General features: G+C 44.7%; 1 protein-coding gene across 5 annotated transcripts in view; it reads left to right on the top strand.

The window, feature by feature from the left end:
- Window positions 1-24,231, top strand: part of RNF213 (ring finger protein 213) — a 58,442-nt gene that overhangs the window by 20,718 nt on the left and 13,493 nt on the right. For 4 of the 5 annotated variants that reach the window (XM_069799453.1, XM_069799452.1, XM_069799451.1 and 1 more), the window contains exons 20-48: window positions 166-339; window positions 629-787; window positions 1,070-1,668; window positions 1,968-2,133; window positions 2,782-2,999; window positions 3,572-3,712; window positions 3,920-4,081; window positions 4,530-5,670; window positions 7,371-7,564; window positions 7,957-8,109; window positions 8,813-12,406; window positions 13,311-13,447; window positions 13,770-13,865; window positions 14,325-14,443; window positions 15,046-15,168; window positions 15,871-15,953; window positions 16,757-16,904; window positions 17,273-17,408; window positions 17,844-18,032; window positions 18,499-18,638; window positions 19,080-19,234; window positions 19,597-19,809; window positions 20,197-20,378; window positions 21,167-21,287; window positions 21,399-21,499; window positions 21,771-21,950; window positions 22,486-22,649; window positions 22,745-22,847; window positions 23,566-23,680. In XM_069799453.1, coding sequence (XP_069655554.1) covers window positions 166-339; window positions 629-787; window positions 1,070-1,668; window positions 1,968-2,133; window positions 2,782-2,999; window positions 3,572-3,712; window positions 3,920-4,081; window positions 4,530-5,670; window positions 7,371-7,564; window positions 7,957-8,109; window positions 8,813-12,406; window positions 13,311-13,447; window positions 13,770-13,865; window positions 14,325-14,443; window positions 15,046-15,168; window positions 15,871-15,953; window positions 16,757-16,904; window positions 17,273-17,408; window positions 17,844-18,032; window positions 18,499-18,638; window positions 19,080-19,234; window positions 19,597-19,809; window positions 20,197-20,378; window positions 21,167-21,287; window positions 21,399-21,499; window positions 21,771-21,950; window positions 22,486-22,649; window positions 22,745-22,847; window positions 23,566-23,680 — 9,206 coding nt within the window. The remainder of the gene's footprint in view (window positions 1-165; window positions 340-628; window positions 788-1,069; window positions 1,669-1,967; window positions 2,134-2,781; window positions 3,000-3,571; window positions 3,713-3,919; window positions 4,082-4,529; window positions 5,671-7,370; window positions 7,565-7,956; window positions 8,110-8,812; window positions 12,407-13,310; window positions 13,448-13,769; window positions 13,866-14,324; window positions 14,444-15,045; window positions 15,169-15,870; window positions 15,954-16,756; window positions 16,905-17,272; window positions 17,409-17,843; window positions 18,033-18,498; window positions 18,639-19,079; window positions 19,235-19,596; window positions 19,810-20,196; window positions 20,379-21,166; window positions 21,288-21,398; window positions 21,500-21,770; window positions 21,951-22,485; window positions 22,650-22,744; window positions 22,848-23,565; window positions 23,681-24,231) is intronic. The other variant, XR_011327309.1, reaches the window with a different exon arrangement.

The following is a 24,231-nucleotide window of genomic DNA, read 5'->3' as shown; positions in this document are numbered from 1 at the left end:
ACATGAGGGGTTGGAGGGTAGTGTGATGAGTTCACAGGCTTTTGGGTAGGGATTTGAATGGGAAATGGAAGGACTCTATATCATGACACTGAATAGTTATTGATTCTGCCTAGTTTTTGTGAAGCAGGGCTGATCTAGGTTTTACATGCTTTGTTTCTGGAACAGGAACAAACACAAAGCTTCTAGAAAAACTTACAGATGAAGCAAAGAATGTCATGGCCATAGCAGACTCTGTGTTCGTGAGTGTCACCGATGACATCCAGAAAGGGTGTATCCTTGTGAAACATCTGGAAGAGATTTTCCAGCATGAGAAACAGTTCATCTGTATCTGGGAGATAAGTAAGAGCACCATTCAAATGTGGCATTGTTGGCTTACAGCATCATTGTAGTGATCGATGGCCTACTCTGTTAACCTACTTCAGTGATTAGTAATGCTAATTAGGTACTTCAGCAGTTAGCAGTGTTGCCCTTGTCTTTGTCCTTTATATAGAGCTCCCAGCTCCAGTTTGTGTTGTCTGCATTTCACTGTGTTGTTTGTGACTCTGCAATTCCAAACCTCAGTTATGGGTGCAGGGGTTGGGAAGTATTTAAGTATCTGCTTTGTGACTACCAATGAGTTTTCTTTCAGAGCACCAGCAGCTGTTATGTGAAAACAAAGAACTACTCCAGAGAGAACTGAAAGAATTGCTGCAGAGGAGGCAAAAAGAATTAACACTTCTTAGAAAAGATCAAAAAGTGATAGGAACCTTTCTGAACATGTGTAGGAAGGTGCAGACATCTGTGAAAGGTAGTGTTCTGGGGGAGCAATTTGAAAGTGGCAACTCCAGAAAACATAATTTTCTTTGAAAACGACTGGGCTTTGTAAACAAGCTTTGTTCGAAACCACAGCAAGGATGAGGAGGGGTGGGGGAAGTAAACCTAGAGCATTTGAGGGATCAAGTGAGTGCTTATGCACCAAATGATATTTGTAGGGGTCCACATGCATTTTGCAATTTGGCAGATTAGATGAAGTAAGCTGGACACAAGCCAGACATCTGATCTATCTCTGACTTGTCTCTCTGTTTTAAAGTGGATGTAGGTGAACTGGAATTGCAACACTTGGAAGATCTTTGCTCAAAAAGACTAAATACAGTTGTGAATGTGGGAAAGAGACCCCTACAGACCTACTACAACTTGAGCCCAGAGCTGAAAGAATTTGCCCGGAAAATGCACTGTTTTAAGGATAGCCTGATCTTCCAGCAGTTCTGGGAGGAAGCAGCGCAGGAGGCAGGAAAGGAGTATAGAAGTTCAGAAGAAGAAGAGGAAGAGGATGACAACATTGTTCCTGCATTGGACCTTAGTGATGTTTTCTGCAGTCTAATTTCCCCTTGTTTTGTGAGCTATGAAAGGTTGTATAATGATCTCAGATCTGGAAGTCTCACACTTTCTGCAGTTGATACAATTTTTCAGGAATTCACAAATCATCCTGAAGATATCAAAACTGAACTAAATACCATATGTAAGCTTAGACCTGAAGAAGACAGACACTGGGTTGATCAGCGATTTCAGCAGATCCAGCAATACCATGAAATGCATTTAACTTTTGATGCTGCGAAGATCATTGCCAATGTCAGAGAGATTTTAAACCTCTCTGGTGACTTCAGTATCCTGGAAAATTTGTTGGACATAGTAAGTATTCCCTTCTTCAGCTCTGTACTGTCAGGGTGTTGGCTAGAAAGCTTGGGTAAATCTAAACCTTCCCTTAAGTCTACCCCAGTCTGTTGAGAGCCATTCCCTGTCCCAAAGTGCTTGAGATAAAAATTAAGTGTTCAAACAAAGTGCTTTTGTGTAATCTTGCCTAATAGAGAGAAGGTGGTATTCCTCTGTTTGGGGTGTAGCTTTGCAGAGGGCTTTCCCTTCCCTGCTGGAGAACAGGTTGTATTTCCCATTTCCAGACTGAATGTTTGTTTGCACCACTTGCTTTGTAGACAGAAAAGCTTGAATCATACAAGACACAAAAGCTGGATTCCATCAGCCCTGAGCTTATGCATGCCAAGAGACTGCTGCAGGGGATCACTGTGAAGCGTCGTGGGTGTCTGAGGGAGCTGGCCCAGCAGAAGGAGTTTGTCTGCTGGGTCAGAGAAGCACTGAAAGGTGCGTGCTGCTCATCCAGAAATTAAACAGATAGTACTAGAAGGGATGCCAGTTTGTGTCGGGGCAGAAGGAATGCCATATCCCTGACTCATCTGCTATCTGCTTGATGCCTTCACAGCTTCTGGTGTTGATAGTTACAAGCATCTCTTATGGGTTTCGGTCTGGAACGTGCTATGAAGTAGTCCCTTTAAACATGCCCGTGCCACTGTAGTCTCATGCAGTGCACAGTAGCTACCCTGCCTGATAGCTGAGCTTGGTCTGAAGGGTTGTAATAGTTGCTACTATTCAGTTCAGACTGGTTATTTAAGAGAACAGAGGCCATCCATTTAACAGGATGGCAGTGGTCTGATTAGTTGTGTGTCTGCCAGCTTGGTTGTCTTACATGCACAGAGACACACACCCTTTGCACTGCTTCCATCCTGGCTGTGAATCCGCTCTTCATGGCAATGTGGAGAAAAGCCAGGGCCAAGGATGTCCTTAACGTGGATGAATCACCTAGTAAAGTTGCTAGCAGGATGGGTGGAGAGAAGTTGCACAGGAAGTGCTGTTCAAAGGCATTCTTTCTGCATTTTCTGTAAAAGGTGGTGATGTGGAATTGCATTAAAGCTGCCTCATTTGTTGTTCATTCATGTGTTTATCTCATTTAAGGTACAAATGAGCTGAAGGTATTTGTAGACTTGGCATCCATCTCTGCTGGGGAGAACGACATGGATGTGGACCGTGTGGCATGTTTCCATGACACTGTGCATGGCTACTCTTCCCTGCTCTATGAACTTAGGCAAGAGTCAGGGTTTAAGGACTTCATGCACTGCTTGGGGAAGCTGTGGCGAGCCCTGGACAGTGATGAGAATCTTCCCAAGAAACTGGTGAGTTCTGCTGGAGCAGGTCCTCTCTGCATCCTCTTGTGTTTCTGTCTTCCAGGAGCGGCTGGAAGATTGACTGCACAGGGCAAATTACACTTGTGTGGGGGCATTGCAGTAGCTCTTGTTATTGGAAGAAAAATATCTTATGTTTCTGTGGCACAAAAAATGTATTAGAGCAACTGTAACTGGTATAGCATGGATTTCTCCAGAGCACTGCTGAGGCTTTCAAGTGTGGCATGGTGTGGCTTTGCTCTTACAGGAGGTTGAATGATGATGCAAAACAGTGAAGGCAGATGTCTGGGAACTCTGTCTTATTTTTTTGCAGCAGGGCATGTTTCTATAGCAAGAGGCATTGAAGCACTGTGGGCTCTGTTTGTTCAGCCTTGTGTGGTGTTAGTAAAGAACAGCTGTGGAGAAAGATTGGGCTGTGGCTGGTAGTCACTCATTTTTTTGCCTTCCCCATCCTGAAACTCTTAATGCTAGCCCAAGCTGTTTGTCCTGAACACACATGTAATCCTGGAAAGAAGTGCCAAGTCAGAGCGATTAGGGCAGTGCCATGTCTTCTCTTCCCACAGCATGCTTCAGCTCAACACTTAGAGTGGTTGAAAATAGTGAAAGAAAGCCATGGGTCTGTGGAGCTGTCATCACTGTCGCTGGCAGCTGCCATCAACAGCAGAGGAATATATGTTCTCAAAGCACCAGCTGATGGCCAAAAGGTGAGGCTGCTTGGCTTTCCCACCCCTCCTGCAGATAGCACTGCTGGCATGTTGATGACTGTCAGAAATGTGCTGTAGCTTTTCTCCCACTCTGCACAGTTCCTTTTTGGGGACTGCTGCCTCCGAAGTGCTGCCCTTGCTGGGCATAGCACTGCCTCAGGGTGGAACCTCAGTCCACATCGGCGCTATTGACTTATTCTCTGGCAGGTTTCTTTGGACAATGTTGTGCATCTCACCCTCCCGAGGAGCTCTGGGGATTATGAGGCATTACAGCAATACTCCCTGGCAGAGCTCCGTGAACTGCAGAACAAACTGATGCTCATGTCAGCAAAGGGGGAGCAAGGCTTGGAGGTGGAGAAGTTCTCTGAGGTCAGATTTCAAACCTAATGGGTTACTGATGTTGAGGCTGGGGTTGGATTTTGCCTTGAATATCAGCTTTTAAGACTATGGTTTACAGCTGAGCTGCTGGGGGTGAATGGTAGCAGGCAGATAGATGTTCCTACCTCTTTGGTTCCCTGTTAAGGTGGAACTAAGCTGGAGACTGGGCCGTGGACTGGTACCGTCATCCTCTGGCTGCACTGGGGATGCTTTTGGCTGGGAGGGTTGCTGTGCTTTTGTAGCAAGCTGGGGATTCCTTACTGGGTTCCTGGGGATACTGCTGTTAAAAAGCCACAGGGAGTCTTTTGTTACTGTACAAGGCCTGACACACCTGGCTTGGAACCAAAGCCTTTATTTTGATTGAAAGTCTTTCCTGTGGTTTCATGACTGGGACTTGTCTTGCTAAATCAGCTTAGTTTTTTTACCTCTCCTCACACAGATTTTTTCCAATGTCCAAAGACTTGCCCAGGCCTTTATAGACCTTTATTCAGCTGGGAACATGCTCTTCCGCTCCTGGCTTGCCCATGTGTATTGTTCACCCGGAAAAGAATCATGTGTTCTTATAGACTTCTCTTTGGGACTGATCCCAGTGCTAGAAGGGCGAGGAGATATGGCAGCTGTGCTCCCAGGCCTCTGCAAGACAATGGAGAGTTTCCTGGAGAGTTGGAAAAGCTTCATATATGAAAAACGATTCCAGCATTTCTACCTGAACTACTACACTGCTGAGCAGCTGGTCTATTTGTGCACAGAACTGGGGCAGGGGATGCCCAGCCAGAATGCACTGATGATGCTTTCGTTCCTAAAACACAACTGTACTGAGCAGGATGTCCTTAGAGCTTCCAGGAGTGAGGTGCCTCCCAGCTCAAGGAAGGCTGTTTCTGACTTCCAAGTGATGCTGGATGTAGGGAAGGATCTGGCTGCACGGCTGAAGTGCATCTGGGAGTGCTACATGTGCAATATGGGCTCCTTCCTTCCGAACTGCCTGGATATTGATACACTTGGTGGGTGGCTGAAGAATCTGGCCAGCTGGGAGAGAGAGCATGTTGCACGAGACTTTCCACGGGACCTTCTGTATGTTGGTCAGCCCAACCTCATCGTATGCCCTCGCTCTGAGGTGCTCACATCTGCTCTGGCTATTTACATGAACAGCCCCAACCAGCCCCTTCCCACTTTTGACGAAGTTCTTCTGTGCACTCCTCAGACCACTGCTGAGCAAGTGGGGCTCTTCCTCAGGAGGTGCCTCATTCCCTGCAGCAGAGGAAGGAAAATTTACACCATGCTGTATGCAGATGAGCTGAGTTATGATGTCAGCTGCAGAGCAGAGGAGCTATTCCAGCACCTGCAGCGCTACAACAGCACCTATCACCTCATCATTCTGTGCAACTGTGAGAGGGAGCACAGCTACATCCCTTCTGTCTTCAGCCAGTACAAAGTGCACATGATACCCCAGAGGCCGCTAGCTGAAATCCAGCGATACCTTCAGCACCACTACAGAGTCGCTCAGCCTTCAAGCTCAGCTGCTTCTGTGTTCAAGGGCAATATGTGTGTTGGGATTGTGTCCTCCAAAAGAGCTGGTGTGGGTAAGATGTCACATGCAAAGTGGGGTCTGCTGAGTGTTGAAAACCAGAGTGGGGTTCCCCTTGCCAGGGTTTGTGTCCAAGTCATAAGCATCTAGTAAAAAAGAATGATTCGGACTACAGTTAGTGGAGTGAGGTGAAAGCTGTAAGGGCAGCTTGTCTTGTCCTGAGATAGACATTGCTAGAGATGGTTCATTTTAGTAATCTGACACCTGTCTCTTTCTACTGACTTAAGTCATTAACATAAATTAGATAGCTAATGCTGGATAAGATGAATCTTACCTCCTGAGGTTAAAATATGCCTGCATGAAACTGTGTGTGAGATGGGACAAGGGTTGTAAAGCCTGGCTGTTTTTTCTTGCATAGGAAATGATTGTTGGCTGTCTCTTAATGCAAAAAGCTAGAGGACATTAAATAAAACTACTTGGCAGGCTGAAAAGCAAACAGAAGAAGGTGTTTCTTCAAACAGTGCTTAGCTAAATTGTGGAACCTAAAGCTTTACACAGGCTTTAAAAATGATTATAGTCATGAGAGAAACATCCATCAAGTGCTATTAAACACAAAGGTGCTATCTCTGACAATGGGGCTCCTGAGCCGCAAATCACTGAAAAAAATACTGGGAAAGAGTCACTGTGTCAGCTGTGTTTTTACCTTGTTCCTTAGCTGTTGTCCCCTGTTAGAGATTAGTAGTCCAGTAAGTGCTTTTGCTGTCCAGCTGTGTGTGTTTCTTGTATAAACTTACAGTCTGAAGTACTTTTAGTGCATGCATACAGGAGCAACATCAGACCTTGCGTTTTCCTTACAGCAGCCATTCTTGGGCTTTGATACAGTACCACCCCAATAGAAAAGGTTAGGCTCAAAAGGGAAAGCATGCTACATTATTTTCCAGGGATTAGTGAAAAAAATCCAAAACAGTTTTGGTAACAAATGGCATCCTTTGTCAAACTTCAGAAATCCAGGGCAGCTCTCAGGTGTTATCTGTGAATGGCTGCTGCCTTAGCTTCAGTCTGGAAAGCTATATAAACCCACCTTTTTTGTTACATTACAAACCTTTCATACTGCTGAGGGTGAGTTTAGAGCTTCCAAAAGGTTGGAAGAGACACCTTTACCCAGATACCCATAACAGGAAAGTATTTGAGGAATGAACCTACCACAGCCAGCTCCTGCACTAGATACAGCATAAAGGGTATGATGGGATGTAGCCAGTGGACATGGGACAGTGTTTCCATTCACTGTGTTAATCTGGGAAACAGCAGATGCAGAGTATAGCCAGCCTCAGGCAACAAACCCAAGTCATTGACGTTGCCCGAATGCTGGCAAAACTAGTTTCTACAGGATAAGTTAGGAAACTTGAGGGTACTTTTATCTTTGACAACAACCATTCCGCCCCCCCCATGTTTTGACTTAGAAACAACCACATAATAGCATAGATTCAAGTCCTAATAAAAAGTAAAGCCTTTCTCAGGTAGTCCAAGCAAAACAAGCCATGTAGATAATGACACCCTTCAATAGCCAACAACAGCAATGGCTTTGATTCCAGGCTGCAGCTACTCTAGCCAGATTTAAGCGTTCTTCTGGAATGCCTGTTGGGAAGGTTCAGAGATTTCATGTAACAGAAAGAAGGAAGTCAAATGTTTATGACCTTAATATGATGTATTTGATCTTGATAGCTTTAATTCTTTTTGTGTTTTTTATGACAACAGGGAAATCTCTCTATGTGAAGAGGCTACATGAGAGACTGCAAGAAGAGCAGCCTGACAATACAAAACTTCTGAAAACCATCAGGCTAATCGAACCAGAAGTGGATGAAGATAAAGTGCTAACATCTCTCCTGCCTTTTCTGAAGAGAAAACACCAGACAAAGCCCATGATATTCCATTTTGATATCACCTCTTCAGTAAGTACATCCCTCCCACAGCTGCCTTGTCCTAGAAGTTCTATGTGGATCCTTGCAGAGGCTGTTTCTTTAAAGCTTTTGTTTCTTAGTAAGCCATTTTGCTAGGTACTGTTTTCTAATTATTGTATAAGTAACATAAAGAACTCCGTACCATCAAGATGGTTGAACTCTGGAACAGGTTGCCCAGAGAAGCTGTAGCATCTCCAACCTTGAAGTTATTAAACCTGACTGGACATGGTCTTAGGCAGCCTGCTCTAGCTGAGCCTGCTTTGAGTAGGGGGGTTGGACAAGATGATCTCCAGACATCCTTTCCACCCTCAACTGTTCTATGATTCTGTGAAGTTACGATGAGTAAATAAATATGAAATGCCTTTGTCTTTTTCTTGTGATAGGTACAAAGTGGAGTTCCAGAGTTTCTATTCAAGCTGTTGGTTTTGCAGTATCTGACAGATAATAATGGAAATATGTGGCTACGACAGAAGTGCCATTTGTATATCATTGAAATCCTTGAGGTATCGCCAGTGCCAAAGAAAGCAGCAAGACATGTATGTACACAGAAATACTTGATTTCTTTGAATTTCTCGGTCATTTTGCACATATGTCTGTATATAGCTGAATATGAGTTGTAGAGACTATAACTGTAAACATAGCATAGGAATTCCCTGTTTGTATCAGGGTGTACTGTGCATTTCCGTTACCGAGTGGTGTTTGTGGTGGTGTACAAAGTGATATTAAAACCAGACAGTAAATTATACCTGTTGTGGTTTTCTCGGGTTGGTAATTTCTGAAGGCCTGTTAGTCCAAGCCTCATTCGCCCTACCCTAACATTTATAGGGAACACAGAAATGCAAAATCTATTCTTCCTCATGTTACTTTGCATGTTTGAAAGTTCTAGAATATTTGTAGGCAGCTATAAGAACAGAGTGTAGAAGGGACAAGATAAATTATAACAGTGTTTTGGGTTTAGTTTTCTTTTTCTTTGAGGTAACACTGAGAAGGGACTGGAGGTAACAAAGGACTAATGTTACAGGAAGGAGACTGTAGGAGGAAATAGGATTAATTGTTGTGATGCACTTTAAGCAGAAGTGATGCATAGGGGGAAAAGTGTCATGGTTGTATAGGCTAGCTGTTGTTATTCAGTTAGGCCTGTGATTTTAGGCAAGAATACTGTTAAGAACAGATTAAACAGACTGAAGAAGATTAGGGCTACAGTCTTGTGATGACACATTTTCTTTTCCTCTACTCCAGATGTCAGCAAGCCAGAAGTATAATTTCTTTGATGTGTTCCCTAAAGTAACATGCAAATCTCCTAAGGAAGTACTAGAACTGGAGACACTTGGGAACCAGTCTGGTGATGTTTCAGACCCAGGAATGGACAAAGAAGAATTTTGCAGTGAGGCTTTCCAGAGACCTTTCCAGTATCTGAAAAGACTTGATCAGGGGTACAATCTGGACACATTCTTTTACGAAGTGCACTCTGTGGAAGGGAGCCCTGCAGAATGCTTGCAGCATTTCCTCCTGCACTGCGGGATCACAGATCCCTCCTGGTCAGAACTCCGAAACTTTGCATGGTTTCTCAATGTTCAGTTGAGAGACTGTGAAGCTTCTGTCTTTTGCAACCCTGACTTTGTCCAGGACACTTTGCAAGGTTTCAAGAACTTTGTCGTTACCTTCATGATTTTAATGGCAAGGGATTTTGCAACACCCTCCCTAAACATTTCTGATCAAAGTTCAGGAGGGCAGTCCTCCAACCTGGAGAACATTGCAGAAGAAGATCTTCTTCCTTTCCGCATTCGGAAAAAGTGGGAGTCTGAACCTCATCCGTATTTGTTTTTCAATGAAGATCGTGTGTCCATGACATTCATTGGTTTCCACTTTCAGCGTAATGGCAGTGGCGGTGTTGATGCCATTAATCCTTTGAATGGCAACATTATCAAGAAAAATATCATGACTTTACGGTTGTACAAAGGCTTGTTACTCCAAAGAGTTCCCTTCAATATTCCATTTGATCAGTTGCCTCGTCATGAGAAGCTAGAGAAGCTTTGCATGGTTTTGGGAATCCCCTGGGTAATAGACCCTGATGAGACATATGAACTCACAACAGACAATGTGCTAAAAATTTTGGCTATTGAGATGCGATTCAGATGCAACATCCCAGTTGTAATCATGGGAGAAACAGGCTGTGGGAAAACCAGACTTATAAAGTTTCTGTGCAAGTTACGCAGAAGCTGTGTAGAGGTAGAGAACATGAAGCTTGTTAAAGTTCATGGAGGTACTACTGCAGAGATGATTTACGCCAGGATCAAAGAAGCAGAAGCCCTTGCTAAAACCAATAAGGAGCAGCATGGGTTGGACACAGTCCTCTTTTTCGATGAAGCCAACACAACAGAGGCTGTAAGCAGCATCAAGGAAGTTCTGTGTGACCACACAGTACAGGGGAAACCTTTGGTCTCTTGTTCTGGCTTGCAGATCATAGCAGCCTGCAACCCTTATCGTAAGCACACACCAAAGATGATTCAACGCCTGGAATTAGCTGGATTGGGCTACTGTGTCAAAGCAGATGAGACTAAGGATAAGCTTGGATCTATTCCGCTGAGACAGCTTGTGTACCGGGTCCATGCACTCCCACCCAGCATGATCCCATTAGTATGGGATTTTGGGCAGCTGAACAACTTAACTGAAAAAATGTATATACAACAGATTGTACAGAGAGTTACTGAACATGTCCCAATGAGGCAGTCTGAAGCAGAGGTAATTACAGAAGTGCTTTTTGCTTCCCAGCAATACATGAGGCAGAGGGATGATGAATGCAGCTTTGTCAGCCTGCGGGATGTGGAACGCTGCATGGAAGTTTTCAAGTGGTTTCACAAGCGCAGTAAGCTACTGCTGAGAGAACTGGAGAAGTACCTTGCTGAGAAGAGAGCTCCAAAGAGCCCTGTTGAGAGAAACAATGTTATCTGGTCCTTAGTGCTGGCAGTCGGGGTCTGCTATCATGCATCCTTGGAAAAGAAGGAGGGATATAGGAGTGCTATCAGCCAGGTCCTTCCAAAACCTTATGATACCCAGAAAAAGATTTTGGAAGAAATCTCCCTGATGCAGGACTTATTCCTCAGTGGCGTGTACCTCCAAGATACCATAGCAAGAAACTTGGCCTTGAAGGAAAATGTCTTTATGATGGTCATCTGCATTGAGTTGAAAATCCCTCTTTTTCTTGTTGGGAAGCCTGGGAGCTCCAAATCCCTTGCGAAAACCATTGTGGCTGATGCTATGCAGGGCCAAGCAGCTCATTCAGATTTGTTCAAGGACCTGAAGCAGATCCATCTAGTGTCTTTTCAGTGCAGCCCTCTCTCTACTCCAGAGGGAATCATAGGCACTTTCAAGCACTGTGCTCGATTCCAGGAAGGGAAGAACTTGGAGGAGTATGTCTCAGTGGTGGTTTTGGATGAGATTGGGCTGGCAGAAGACTCTCCCAAAATGCCCTTGAAGACTTTACATCCACTTTTGGAAGATGGCTGCATAGATGATGTCCCTCTTCCCCACAAAAAGGTTGGCTTCATTGGGATTTCTAACTGGGCTTTGGACCCTGCTAAAATGAATCGAGGCATCTTTGTCTCACGTGGTGACCCCAGCAAAGAAGAGCTCATAGAAAGTGCGAAGGGGATTTGTTGCTCAGCACGAGGGGCTTTGCAGAAGGTTGAACAGTATTTTTGTCACTTTGCAGATGCATATGAAAATATTTGCAAGGCCCAAGACAGGGAGTTCTTTGGTCTGCGTGACTATTACAGCCTCATAAAGATGTTTTTTGCCTTAGCTAAGAGCTCCAAGAGTGAGCCAACACCTCAAGACATAGCTACAGTTGTTCTTCGTAACTTCGGTGGCAAATATGATGTCAATGCCTTGGAAATATTCACCTCACGGTTATCGGAAAAAGGAGAAATACATGCTTGTGATATCAGTAGAATTGAGCTGATACGACAAAACATTTACAGCAGTGGTCAGGATGGTGATTGCAGGTACCTGCTTGTTTTGACTGAGAATTATGCAGCACTGCAGATCCTCCAGCAAGCTTTTTTTACTGCCCGACGACAGCCAGAAATTATCTTTGGCTCCAGTTTCCCTAAGGACCAAGAGTATACCCAGATATGCAGGAACATCAACCGTGTGAAGGTCTGCATGGAAACTGGCCAAATGGTTGTGCTCCTCAACTTGCAAAACCTTTATGAAAGCCTCTACGATGCTCTCAATCAATACTATGTGTACCTTGCTGGCCAGAAGTATGTTGATTTGGGACTGGGCACCCACCGGGTCAAGTGCCGAGTGCACCCAAACTTCCGTTTGATAGTCATCGAGGAGAAAGATGTGGTATATAAGCACTTTCCCATCCCACTGATCAACAGGCTGGAAAAGCACTACCTGGATATCAGTACTGTCCTGGACAAAGGGCAAAGAGAAACTGTGAAAGCGCTGAAGAAGTGGGTGTGTGAGTTCACTGCAGCCAATACAGAAGAGCACTTCATAAGCAAGCAGAACTACAGCCCTTCTGATGTGTTTGTGGGCTACCACTCCAATACCTGTGCCTCGGTGGTCCTGCAGACAACGGAAAGGCTGAAACCAGTATGTCCTCCTAGTGAACTAATGTCCTGTGTGAAGAGAGAAGCCCAGCTGGCACTGCTGAACTGTGCCACCCCGGACTCTGTGATCCGCCTCTGCAACTCGATGGGTTTGTTTATGGCAGATTCTCTGGCCAATATATACTTCAAGCAGCAGCAACACACGTCTTTTGCAGACTTCCTCCGAGCTCATGTCCACGCTGGGTCTGGGTACCAAACAGTCTTTACAGAGGTGAGTGTCTTGCAGAGTGTTCGCAGAACACTCCCAACCTGCACTGAGGTTTATACTGCTAGGGCTGCATTATGGCTACACCCGAATAAACTTGATAACAGCCTTGCTGCTTAGTTTCCAGATGTGCTGAGGTGGGTGTTTCAGCAGGTGTATTGTTGCATCCTGAAGAGTCTAATACCTCTGCTGCGCATGAAGCAGTGTTTGATGCTCCCTGGCAAGTGGGGGTTTTAAGTGAGTTTGGACAGCTGATGCATCTCTTTACTTCGAAAGTAGTTCTGTCTCCGTGTACACAGCCAGCAAAACTGGCTACTGGCTGTCGAAAAATTCATCAGGAGCCTTTGAACCCTCATTTCTTTGTGTCTGTCTCTGGTCTTAAAGATACAAAAGATTTTAACCCAGCTAAGCCACAAACAGCCAGAGATCTCATGGGCCTTTTATGGGAAAACCTCTGGTTTACTTTTGCCTAGTACCAAAGCTAAAGAACTTCAGCTGAGAGAGGCTGGAGACATTTTCCCTCTCCTGCCTCACATGGAGACAACATGCTTTCTGTTGGGGCTGGACTTGCTGCTCCCTGAGTGTGCTGCAGAGAAGGCATGCTACAGGAGTTCACGAGAAGTTTCTCAAAGCCTTAGCTGCTCCTTCTCAGCTGCCCCACTGCTCTGGCAGCACCAAGAGTCATTGTGTCCAGCTACCCAGCAGTGGCCCTGGGTTAGTGTAACAGCCTGTGTTGACCCTTTGCCTACTGGCAGGGCAAATAATTATTTTTTTTTTGGGGGGGGTGGGGGGGAGGTTCAGTCCAGCTCTGCAGCAATTTAGCAGCATCTAGGGGGATAGATGAGTAAGCCTCTACTGCCTTCCTACTGCATTCCTGAGCAAAGAACTAACCTACATGTTGCGCTCCCAGGTCACCACCTTCTCGAGACTTCTCACCAGTGCTGACGCTGCTTGCCTGGAGAGAGAAGTACAGGGTAAAGCGCAAAGGCCTCAAATCCTGTTCCTGCAGCAGTTTGACACAGAGTACTCATTCTTGAAGAGCATCCGGTGAGTCTGGTTTTGCATTATCCTGCTCTGAATAGGCTGTCATCTGGGTGGAAGATGCATGGGCAGAACATTTGGAGTAACCCACATGGAAAAGGGAGGCAAGAGGCTATGCTGTGCTGAACAGTGGACTGGCTTGGTGCAAGCTGTATTAGCTCTGTTGTAGTGAGATGGGGCTTTGAAGTTACATCATCCCCATAGGTTGGGTGTTTTAATCTCTCCTGCCTGCAGCAGCCAAAGCTAATGTGAAGTGACTACTTCTACAGTCTTTAATGTTTTGTTTTTACACTTAGTGACTTCTTTTAAATCCCCTTTCACTCTTCAGAGATTTCCTTGATGCCACATCAGGAAATAAAGTCCTTATTATTCAGACAGACTTTGAAGATGGCTCTCAAAATGCCCAGCTCATTGCCTCAGCCAGGTAAGTCAAGTGTGAAGTGGTTCCCAGCTAGCTGTTCTGCTTGGTGACTCCTCACTGCCATTTGATTATTAGTGCTGTTTTGGGGATTTCAGAATCAGGAATGTGTAATCCTTTGTTTATTCTGTAGTGGAATGAATCTAGAAGCACTAATTGTATTTCAAATAATAATTCATAACCCAAGTCAAAATAAACTACACTGAATCAAATTACCAGATAATCCCCTTTGAAGTGTGAATTCTTGCCGTTGGCTGCAAAAGTCCTGAAGAGCTGAGGATCAGGGGTATCATTCAAGGCATAGCTAGAGGTGGCAGGCTTGGCACAGCTGGTTGGGAGGAAGGGGTGAGTGAATCTCTTATGTCTGTGCAGGGGAAGAAATGTGCCCTATTACAGAGCAAAGACTTGTGGCTGTGAACTTTTGTCTGCCTTTGATCTGTCAACAGCATTTCCTCTTTGTTGTAGATACACTGTTGTTAATGAAATCAACAAGGTGAACCTGGGAGAAGTCTCTGTCTTTGTTTACTTTATTATGAAGCTTTCCCGGGTGGAAGGAGGAATGTCCTATGTGGGATTCCATGGAGGTGGGTCTAGCGATCTGTCACTCCTCACTCTTCAACTGGCTTCAGGCAAACATACCAGAGCAACATTTCTCTTGTTCACCTTCCCTTTTAATGCTTAAAATCTGGAATCAATGTGTCCTGTGCGTTTTCAGAGCTGCTTCCCTTACCTACAGGGACTGCCCCTGGGGAGTCAGTACCTTGGGGGTCCTAGTCTCCTTTGTGAGAGTGCCTTGCCTTGCCCACTGACAGATGAGTCCTCTTCCAAGTCAGCTGGAGAGCAGCAAACAAACATGATGCTAAACACATTGGTATGTTCTCCTCCAGGAGACTCCTGAGTATGTGCTTACATATTCTGCTTTCAGCAGCAAGGTTCCTGCTGTGTGTGGTGGGTTCTAAGAGCCTCAAAGCCCCGGTAGTGTGCACGCCCCGTCAGTCAGGATAGTATGAATTAGCGTGTTCAAAGTGAATTGCTGATTTCCCTTTCTACATCAAGAAGTGAGAGTAAGCAAACTCTGACTGTGAAGTGCTAGGCCACAGGTACTGGGAGATAATTCTTAGGAAGCTCTTCTAGAAAAGCATGCTGCAGACATGAAATGATTTTTTTTTTTGTCCTCTGTCTTTAGGACTCTGGCAGTCGGTGCACATAGATGATCTCCGCAGATCCAAGGACATGATATCTGATATGACTGCCCTGCAGAATGTCACCATCAGCCAGATATTCTGTGAGGATTCAGGTAAAACCAAAGGTGAGCTGCATGCTGGCTGTGGCAGTCAGTCATGTTGACATGCCAGTGGGGAAAAGGGGAGATGTGGTCCCAGACTGGTGCTAGTGGAACTTATGCCTGGTACAGTGTATCTAATGATTTTCCCTGCTCAGTATCTGTTTTTTGTGGGTGTTACCACATGGCTACCAACTTGTATTTTTAGTTTGTTACTGCAACTTTGGGTCATCAAGTAAGTTAATTTGTTAGTTTTCCCTTTCAACAAAAATGTGGTATTTGCACTGCTTAACACCCTGAGTGCTGTCCCAGCACAGGAGGCAGCAGATGCTGCATGGCAGAGGCCACTGCCAAGGAGTTGCTCCAGAGAATCCCTCACTTGTGTGAATATAGATCTGTTCACCTAAACCTGTAGGAAGGTTAGAAAATACTTTTTCTTTCCCTTCAGGTTTTTCTTATGCTTTTCCCTTTCACCATGCTGCCTTGCAGGATTCTGGTAGAGCTTAGTGCATTAGCTTCGAGTGTCATATTTCTTCCAGTTCTTGCTGTGTGAAGGTTGAGAGCCCTAGCAGCTGTAGCTGTGTTTAGAGAGGTAGATCCCAGCTACTCATGCAGGTGATAATGGATCTCTGATATGTTCTGCTGCTCTGGGATCCAGATGCTAAATAAACTCTTTTATCTAACTGATGCAGAAGTGTACTGCTTTCTAATAAGAGTTCTACACCTTAGTTGCAGCTCTGCCTGTGAATGGAGAACAGGAAGAAAACAAGGTCGGGGTTGAAACACCAGTGCCAGAAGCAGAGCACTATGAGGTCAGTTCAGAATACATTTATTTGCTTCTCAGCTCTCAATATGGCTCTGCTCTTTGTCATCCATAGGTGCAACACACCTTTTGCATCCCCATTCACTTGAAATCCATCAGGAATATTATTTGCATCGTGAATGCTAATGATCAGACACAAATTTATCCCCCCACTGCCCAGTCAAAATTGGCATCACTAAAGAAATAAACCATTCTAAAGACCCTCTAATTCCTTAGTCATTTCATGCTCCTAATTTTTAAAAATCACTTTTAAAAGCTTCTGTTGTCTTTCTACACCCAATGGTCAACTCTAGCTGTTTGTGCTTTCTGAGGCATGCATTTGAAGCCATGCTGGAGTTGGCTGTGGACTTTGCTGTGCTGCAGCCATGTTAAGACTGGCTCATGTTCCCCTGACAGCATCAGCTGGAGGATGCCCAGTACAAGGGTGACTGCATGTGGCTTTTGCCTCTCTAATGCCTAAGCATCTCCCAGGGAAGGCGTATTTTCCCTAGTCACGTTTATAATTTCCACTTTTTTCCCTGAACTGCTGATTTCCACCCCCCCCCATAGGAGTCTTATCTTAATACAAATGCTGTGTTGCACGCCAGTTTGAAAGGGCCACAGCAGTTGCATCATGTACTTGATAGCAAAAGATTTGCTGCCTGAGATGAGAGGGAAAACTGGGAGATGAGATGCCAGGGGGACAGGTCCTTTCTAGAGAGCACTATAATAATTTTGCGGGAGGGGTGTGTGTGTGTGCAAGGGTGTAAAACTGAAGAGTAATGAACTTGTTTTCATGCTGTTCCTGGGAAGGGTGAAATCCTGGACACCACTGTACTCCTGAGGACCTGTGTACAAAGTGCTGTGGGGATGCTACGGGACCAAAATGAAGATCTTAGTCGAAGCAGAAAGCGAATTAAGATTCTCCTTGGCCTTCTGTCCAAAGAGGATGGCTTGAAAGGTATGTGCCCCCCAGCTGCAGCAGGTAGTGTCCCTGAGCATCTAGGGACAACCAAAACATGTAAGTTAATTCACTGGGGACCACAAGGTCAGTGGTCCTTGCTGTAGTGTAGACAAGGTGAACCTCCCAGGCAATCTCCCAAGAGTGTGTGTGTCTCTGCTCCAGTCTGTTGCTCCTTTGATGGCTGTAGGGTTTTTCCTGGAGTTCAGGTCATGGCTTTTCCTCTGGCTGTGCTAGCTCTGGTGGCTATTTTTCTTCCTGGTTGACTAATTATTAAAACAACTCTAAAATGCTGTGCTTGGTGTGATATTTGGGGTTGGATCCAACGCCAATAGAAGAGAAAATGCAAGTTCCCTGTTGTTTTCTAGCCTCTTTCCTGAAGATAATAAAGGCTCGTCTCTCCAACCTTCTGAAGAAGCAAGAAGAAAATTCCCTTTACCCAAAAAATTGGGTGCTTCGGGAAGCTTCCAACCTCAGTGCTCTCCAGGAGGCAGGCACCTTCAGGTGAGGACAGCAGCAGTATCTCGTAACCTGCAGGCTTCCAAGAAAAGTCTGCAAATGGCAACTGTGCAGCAGAGACAGCAGTTTTGTGTAATCTGAATATTTGCAGTGTCAGTCACCAGTCTGCTGGAAACTCTCTGAAGGCAGTTTTGTCCTCTCCTGGCTCCTGAGGGAAGCTGACTTATAGCTGAATGGGCTGTACTGGGACAGGAATGCACAAATGCACAAGTGCTTTGAGTGGAACAGTAGGATTACAGGCGAGCCACGAGTGAGAGAAGTGTAGGGGTTTTTGGTGGTAGTATTTTTTCCCCTTAAAGGCAGGATTAGGACTTTCTGACAGGCAAATGTCGGCAGTTTTTCAGGACAACCACCTCCTGATTTGCTGATACCGTTGCTCACCTTCCCTTTGGGTTTCTTGGTCTCTTTCTGCCCCCAAAGGCACACCTTGTGGAAGCGAGTCCAGAACGTGATCACTCCATTCCTGGCTCTCCTGATTGCTGTCATAGACAGAAATGGCAATCTGGAGCTGTTGGTCAGGCCGGCAGCTGAGTGGGTGACAAACCTGTGGATGTTCATCTTCAGTGATACAAAACTTCTGACTGTCCCTTACGGTGTGGGTAAGAACAGGTGAGCCACTAGAGAGAGCAACAGGAGGGCTTGGATGGCAGCACTGAGACCAGTCCAGCACTGGCTTTAAACCCACATGGGAGATGAACACTGTTGGTTGCTCCCCTGTGCTGTGCTGAAGGCAGCAGGGCAGTTCTCGGTGACTTCAGAAGTCTCTTCTTTCTACCTTATCCCTAGTACTCCTGGGCTTTGCTCTCTAGCTCTTGGCATCCTCACACTTCTTACCCAGTCCCTGAAGCCCACCTGTCCTGCCATTACAGCCCTTTTGCCAGGGAACGCTTACTGAGTAAGTCCAAATACTGCACAGTTGGCAGGATGAGCTGTATTAATGAGTCCTTCAGTTCTCTCCCCTTCCCTCATCCCCTTCTAAGGCTAATTTCTTGCTTTCTGCAGCTTCCTGCCTCTGTTGTCTGAATGTGTTTCCCAGGCAAAAGCCCAGTGCATTAATGACCTTTTAATCTCCTAGCTCTCAGCCAGAGATAATTCTGGTGCAGAACAACATGATGGTGTCTGCTGATACTGGGAATGAGATGCCCTTCAGCTGGAGGATAAAGGAGTACTTGGATGAGATGTGGTTGGAAGCTCAATACATCCAAAACACTGAAGGTGAGAGCCTGGCTCGAGCTTGTGACGCAGAGCATCTCCATCCACCTGCCCTGTAAACTCTGGTTTGTTACTACCTTTCCTCTACTTTTATGTGACCCTGGAGTCACCCTCAATCTCTCTGTGCTTATATGAGCCAGCAGAGCTTTGTGCAACTAGCTTTTCTTTGTGCTTCTCGCTATTAGTCTTTCTCACATATTCTGTGCCCTTGTATTCAAAATGCTGTGGAAATGCCAAGAGTTAATGACATGGTAAGATTCCATAAATATGATGCTAGTGCCTGGACTGAGAAGACCTGGCCTTAAATCCCTTGTTAGTGCTCTGAATGAGGGGAGTGCTGTATGCTTCAGTGATTAATTAGGTGTCAGTCTCTTTAGGATAGAAGCTGTGTCAAATCTAGCCTCCTCCTATTATTCAGCTTTTCTCTACATTCTCATTTTCCAGACCAAGCTGAGAAGTTCGTGGATATCTTCCAGAAAACTGCACTGGGAAAATTTATCTCTGCTCTGACTGAGGAAGAAAGGCAGATGCTCTTCCAGTGCTACATCACAGACTTTATTGTCTTGGCCATTGGTGTGTCCTCCCTAGAGGAGCTGCAGGTCAGTGTCTGGAACAAGAGCTGGAAACCCTTTGGTTGGAGACAAGAGCATGATGCCTGTGAACGTACCCTTCTGTATCAATCTTGCCTTCTCAGACAAAATCCACCTCTGAGACAGACTAGTAGCAAGGTAGCCACAAAGCAGCTGCATTTGACACTGAATGGTTGCTGAAATTGCTGAGACCTTACTCAGAAAAGCACTTCCATAGGAGCTCCTATAAAAATTGACACACCATTTAAGGCTATCTTTGTAAAGTACTGATTCTCTTCTTTCAGAGAATTTTGCCAGGATTTTCAGTACAAAATGAACTATAAAAGTTCTTTTTTTTAATTTTGATTTTAACTTTTTTTCTAAACTTTCAGTGTCTGCGAATTGCGTTCTTATCCTGCATAGAGGAATGGAAGGCAACATCTCCCAGAAGAGAGGAGACGGTGCCATCCTTGCCTTGGGTCCACCTTGGATACAATCAGTTCAAGAGCCGCCTGCAGAACTTTTCTAGGATCCTCGCTGTACACCCCCGTGTGGTTGACTACCTTATTAACCAGGAAGGATATGGAATACCACAGTCGGAGATGGTAGAGTCACTATCAGGCATTTTGTGATCCTCACCCCCAGCAGAGAGCTCTATCTTTACTGAATTAGCTAGTGTTCAGTCTCCTTTTGATTTCAGCAACAGTAAAGTGGGAAGCCGAAGCTCAGTCAGGATCCTCAGTATTAGGAATAATCTGCTATGCTATCATTGTTACTAGCAGGTTTTAAAATAGTTTGCCCTGCTTTTGCATCCGTTAATAGGATGTGCTAATGATGTGAGCCATGAGCATGAGAATTCCAGAGCTTAAGATAATCAAGTAGAATATTCAGTAGAACACATGCTATAGCAAACCAGATTGAGAGCCCAAGGTTCATAAATAATTCTGAAATACAGCTGTTGTGTTATACTTACACCCTGCGTGTGTATCTAGGTTTTAGATGTTTTAGCTGCAATGGTATGTGCTGAAGAGCTGGAGAGTCAAGTACAGACAGCCCATCCAGAGATCTGGCTGCAGAAAGTGAAGAATCTTCGTATGCCCATTGAATTTCTTTGTAAAGAGAAGGATTTACAGAGGAGTGGGAGCTGGTGCCATCAGCTGCTAAAAGAACTCAGGTATGTACCACAGATCTGCTCACAATCTTGCTCTTTTGCCTTACTGTTAATATGAATATTATACAGGCTGAAAACTGCTCTGGTGCTGTTTTTCTCAGATGAAGACTTTGCAAACCTTTCCAGGTTCCTACTAGGTTTAATTACATACCAAGCATTAAGAACCAGATTCACTTTTTTCCCTCATCTCATGTAGATTCTCCTTCTAAATCTGGCAGTATCGTCCAGTGCATACCAGCTGGGTTCAGGGTTTGTTTAAAACTCTCCTTAGGTTCCTGTTAACCAGCAGTGTCTCCCCACTTCAACCCCTGTGCATAAAGACTGTGAACAGAGATGGGGAACTTCACTGCGTCTAAGATGGAGTCTTGTCTCTTGGAAGACAAGCCCAGAGAGCTACCCCAGTTTCTCACAGACCTTGTTTAGCTTAACTGAAGTGAAGAAAGTGTAGGTAATTGTGATGATTATATATTTTTTTTAATTACTTCCTTGATATAGAAGTTAGAGGTGTAAGAAGGTCTTTGCAGTGGTCCTAGTTCTGCTGCAGTGCTGTCTACAGGACAGGCTCCTATGCCATAAGTTCACCATGTTAGGTGCTGTTACATGGTTTGTCCTTGACAAAAGCCAGGGCTGATAACTAAAGGGCAAAGCAAAAAGTTGCATGAGAAGTGCACAAATGCTGTAGTGGTGAGCATGAAAAGCAGTGAGATCATTAGACTGACCTGATACTGCATTTCCATTCATGCTCTCAGCTCATAATTGTACTTTCTGAAATCACGCTTTCCTTCCCACAGAGTCTGCTGGAACCGGGTTTTCTCCATGTCTCTGTTTGTCGAACACGTGTTGTTTGGCATCAACACTCTGATGCCAGAATTTGAGAATTTAGTGAAAAAATATACTTTGCATCTTGCCGAGGTAAGCAAAGATGTGATTTCACCTCTTCCCTGTTTTGTTTCGGCTGATCATGTTAATTTTTGTCTCGGGTGTTAGAGCTGAGTCATATAGCTTTGTCCTTTTCCTCTGCAGTGTTTTCAGCATGATTCAGACATGAAGACTCATCCAACTTTTGTTGCAGTGATGAAAGTACTGCGCCAATGTAAGGATGAAGTCAGCAACAGGCTCTACAGGTAGTGACACTGAGACAGGTTGCAGGGTCCGGGAGGGATATTGCCTATGTTGCCAGTATATTTCTGAGCATAAGTCAGTGCTGCGTACAATGTAATGAAAGCCAAATGAAGAGCAGTAACTTCCATTTTATTCTGCACCCTGAAGCTAAGCAGTTAGCCAGCAGGTCTTGCATTATCTCCTGTTGGTCTAGTTGCAGATTAACATCTTATTAAAGGCTTTTGGTAAGACAGCATTGAAGCATTTGTGTTCATTGCTGTTTCTGAATTACAGATATGGTGTGAAGTCATGTCCGATCTGCCTAGGAGAGCCGAAGGATCCAGTCTGCCTGCCTTGCTATCATGTGTTCTGTCAGAAGTGCATCAGAATGTGGCTAGTACCAGCACAGATGCATTGTCCATACTGCAGAGTTGCCGTGGAGGATGTTCATTTAAATGTCTCTGTGGAGCTCAGGTACTCCACCCTCTCCAGGGTGGAAGCATTGCAGTGGGGCCAGTTGTGTGAGGAAATTCTAATTTGCAACTCTGTGGTTGTCAACACGAGCAGAATGGGTGGAGGGAACTCTGCTCTGGTCTTTCTGGAGCCGGAACAGGTCCTGTCCTTTTTCTGTTTATTGTTTCAAAAGAAGGGAGGAAGTTGCTTTGGCCCCTGTAAGAAAACTGTAGTTACAAAACCCTGTAAAACTAAAGCACTGTCAGTGGCTGAATTGGACAAGGGAACTGCTTGTCACCTTGGATTGCTTTGTGATAGCTTAGCAAAAAACTCTCAGTAAATGTATCTGCATCAAATTGCCATTTGTGATCTTAGTTGTCAATGTGATACAGCCTTTGCAGATGATACTACTGAAGTGTTGCATAAATCCAGCCTTTTGGAAAGCTGGAAAAGTATCTCACCTTGGTGACTTTTGCCTGTGTCTGCTTTGCTTCATCCATTATTTAAGTGGTTCTGTATTTGAACATTGTTCTAATGCTTTTTACTCTTCCCCTAGAGATGCCATAGCAAGAAATGCCCTGTTCCGGCAGAGATGCAATAATTTCTTCATAGATATGGTCACTACCATGTGCTTCAAGGACAATGAACCCCCTGAGGCAGAGGTGATCCAAGAGCTCCTTAATCTGCTGTTTGTTCACAGAAGCCTCCTGACAGGTTCAGGTGAGCTCCCTTCATACTGATGCTCAGCCTCATGGAGCTGATTCTCTTGCCACTTTCTCTCACCTGCCAAACTTGTCTTTTTCTTATCTCCACAGATCACCCTGCTATCTACACAAAATTTCTGTCCCCATTTAATGATGAAGTGGATGAAATTCCCATCATCCGCTCAGTAATGCTGAAGCTTCTCTTGAAGTACAGGTGAGCACAGTCAGACAACTGATGGATGTTACAATGGGGGGTGGTTCAGCTTTGTTTTTCATGACCTCATCAAACCAATCTGATTGTTCTCTTCACTTCCATGCTATTAATTGAATTTGAATCATTACAGGTGAAATTCATCCTGTGCTGTTGTATTAGTTATACAGCTTGGCTGGCTTGCACGTAGCTTGCGTTGAAGTATCTGACCAGTCTGTGCCAAGGTTTACCTAGCTATTCTTAACCTAAACCTGTGCTGAACGTGGATGGCTTGGGTAACGATGATAGCTGATTAATTGATATGCTGTAGATCAGCAAAGCAATACTCCTTATCCACAGACATTTAATCAAGAATGATCTTTTGTATGTTTACACAGACCTCTCAATTCACACTAGCTCTTCCAGCCTCTGTTTGCAGTCAGTGCACAGAAAGCCATTTCTCAAGTGTGATCATCCCCTAAACCAGATGCTTAAAATAGATCAGATGACTTATGCCCTAGAAATGCTAATTTAGCATTGTTGATGATAAAAGCCTAGATCAGGCTGTGAAGCTAGATGATATCTGGCAAAACATGGCACAACTGCTTTTCCGTCTTCCAGATGGATCCAGAGTGACACCCCTGTCACATGGACATAACTAGCAGTTTGGTCATGATTTAAAACATAAATAGTAGCCGTCAGTATTGCAGTTTTGGTAAGAGGGTGTTTCTCTCTCCTGTAGCTTCAATGAAGTGAAAAATGATGTGCAACGCTACCTGTCCCAGGTAGAGCACAACCAGATCCTAGAGAAAAATGATAAAAAAGAACTCTACTTGCTTTTTGTCAACTGCTTAGAGGTAAGAGTGCTGGATAGGTAAGAGCTGGGCAATAAAACTGTTGCAGGACTTAAAGTCAAGAATAGAAATTCTTCTGCAATTTTAGGCAAGTTTCTTGTGCATGTAACTAGCTGCCCTAGTTACAAACTAGAAAGACTGAAAGGAAGTTTATATCAAATCACCTGGTCAGAACCTGCTTTCCAGTAACTAGCCTTGCTTTTTGAGGTAAGGCTTGTGTGTGTTTGCAGCATTACATTAAATTCTTCTTTCTCTTGGACACCTTGGGTAGGTGTGAGGCCCAATAAGACTCAAACTCCAACACAGGAGTGCAGCAAGCAGGGGGATTTCTAGGTGTGGTAGTCCACTACTAGACTACTTTCTTGTTTTTGCAGACACTTTTTTGTTTGCAGAGCTTTAGATTATTACAGTGTTTGGACTGCTCCCTTCCCTTGCATAACTTTTAATGCTTTGGACAACTTTAAACAAACCTGACAGCAGGGTAGAGGTTTCATTTCTTATAGTTTTCATTAAAATGGTGACTTTGTAGGTAAGATAAAAATTTGTGTTCTTGC

The sequence above is a fragment of the Haliaeetus albicilla genome, chromosome 12 (genome assembly GCF_947461875.1).
Source record: "Haliaeetus albicilla chromosome 12, bHalAlb1.1, whole genome shotgun sequence".
NCBI lineage: Eukaryota > Metazoa > Chordata > Aves > Accipitriformes > Accipitridae > Haliaeetus > Haliaeetus albicilla.
Note: the sequence above shows the minus strand (reverse complement) of the source record. Positions and strands in the feature narration are given on the sequence as shown.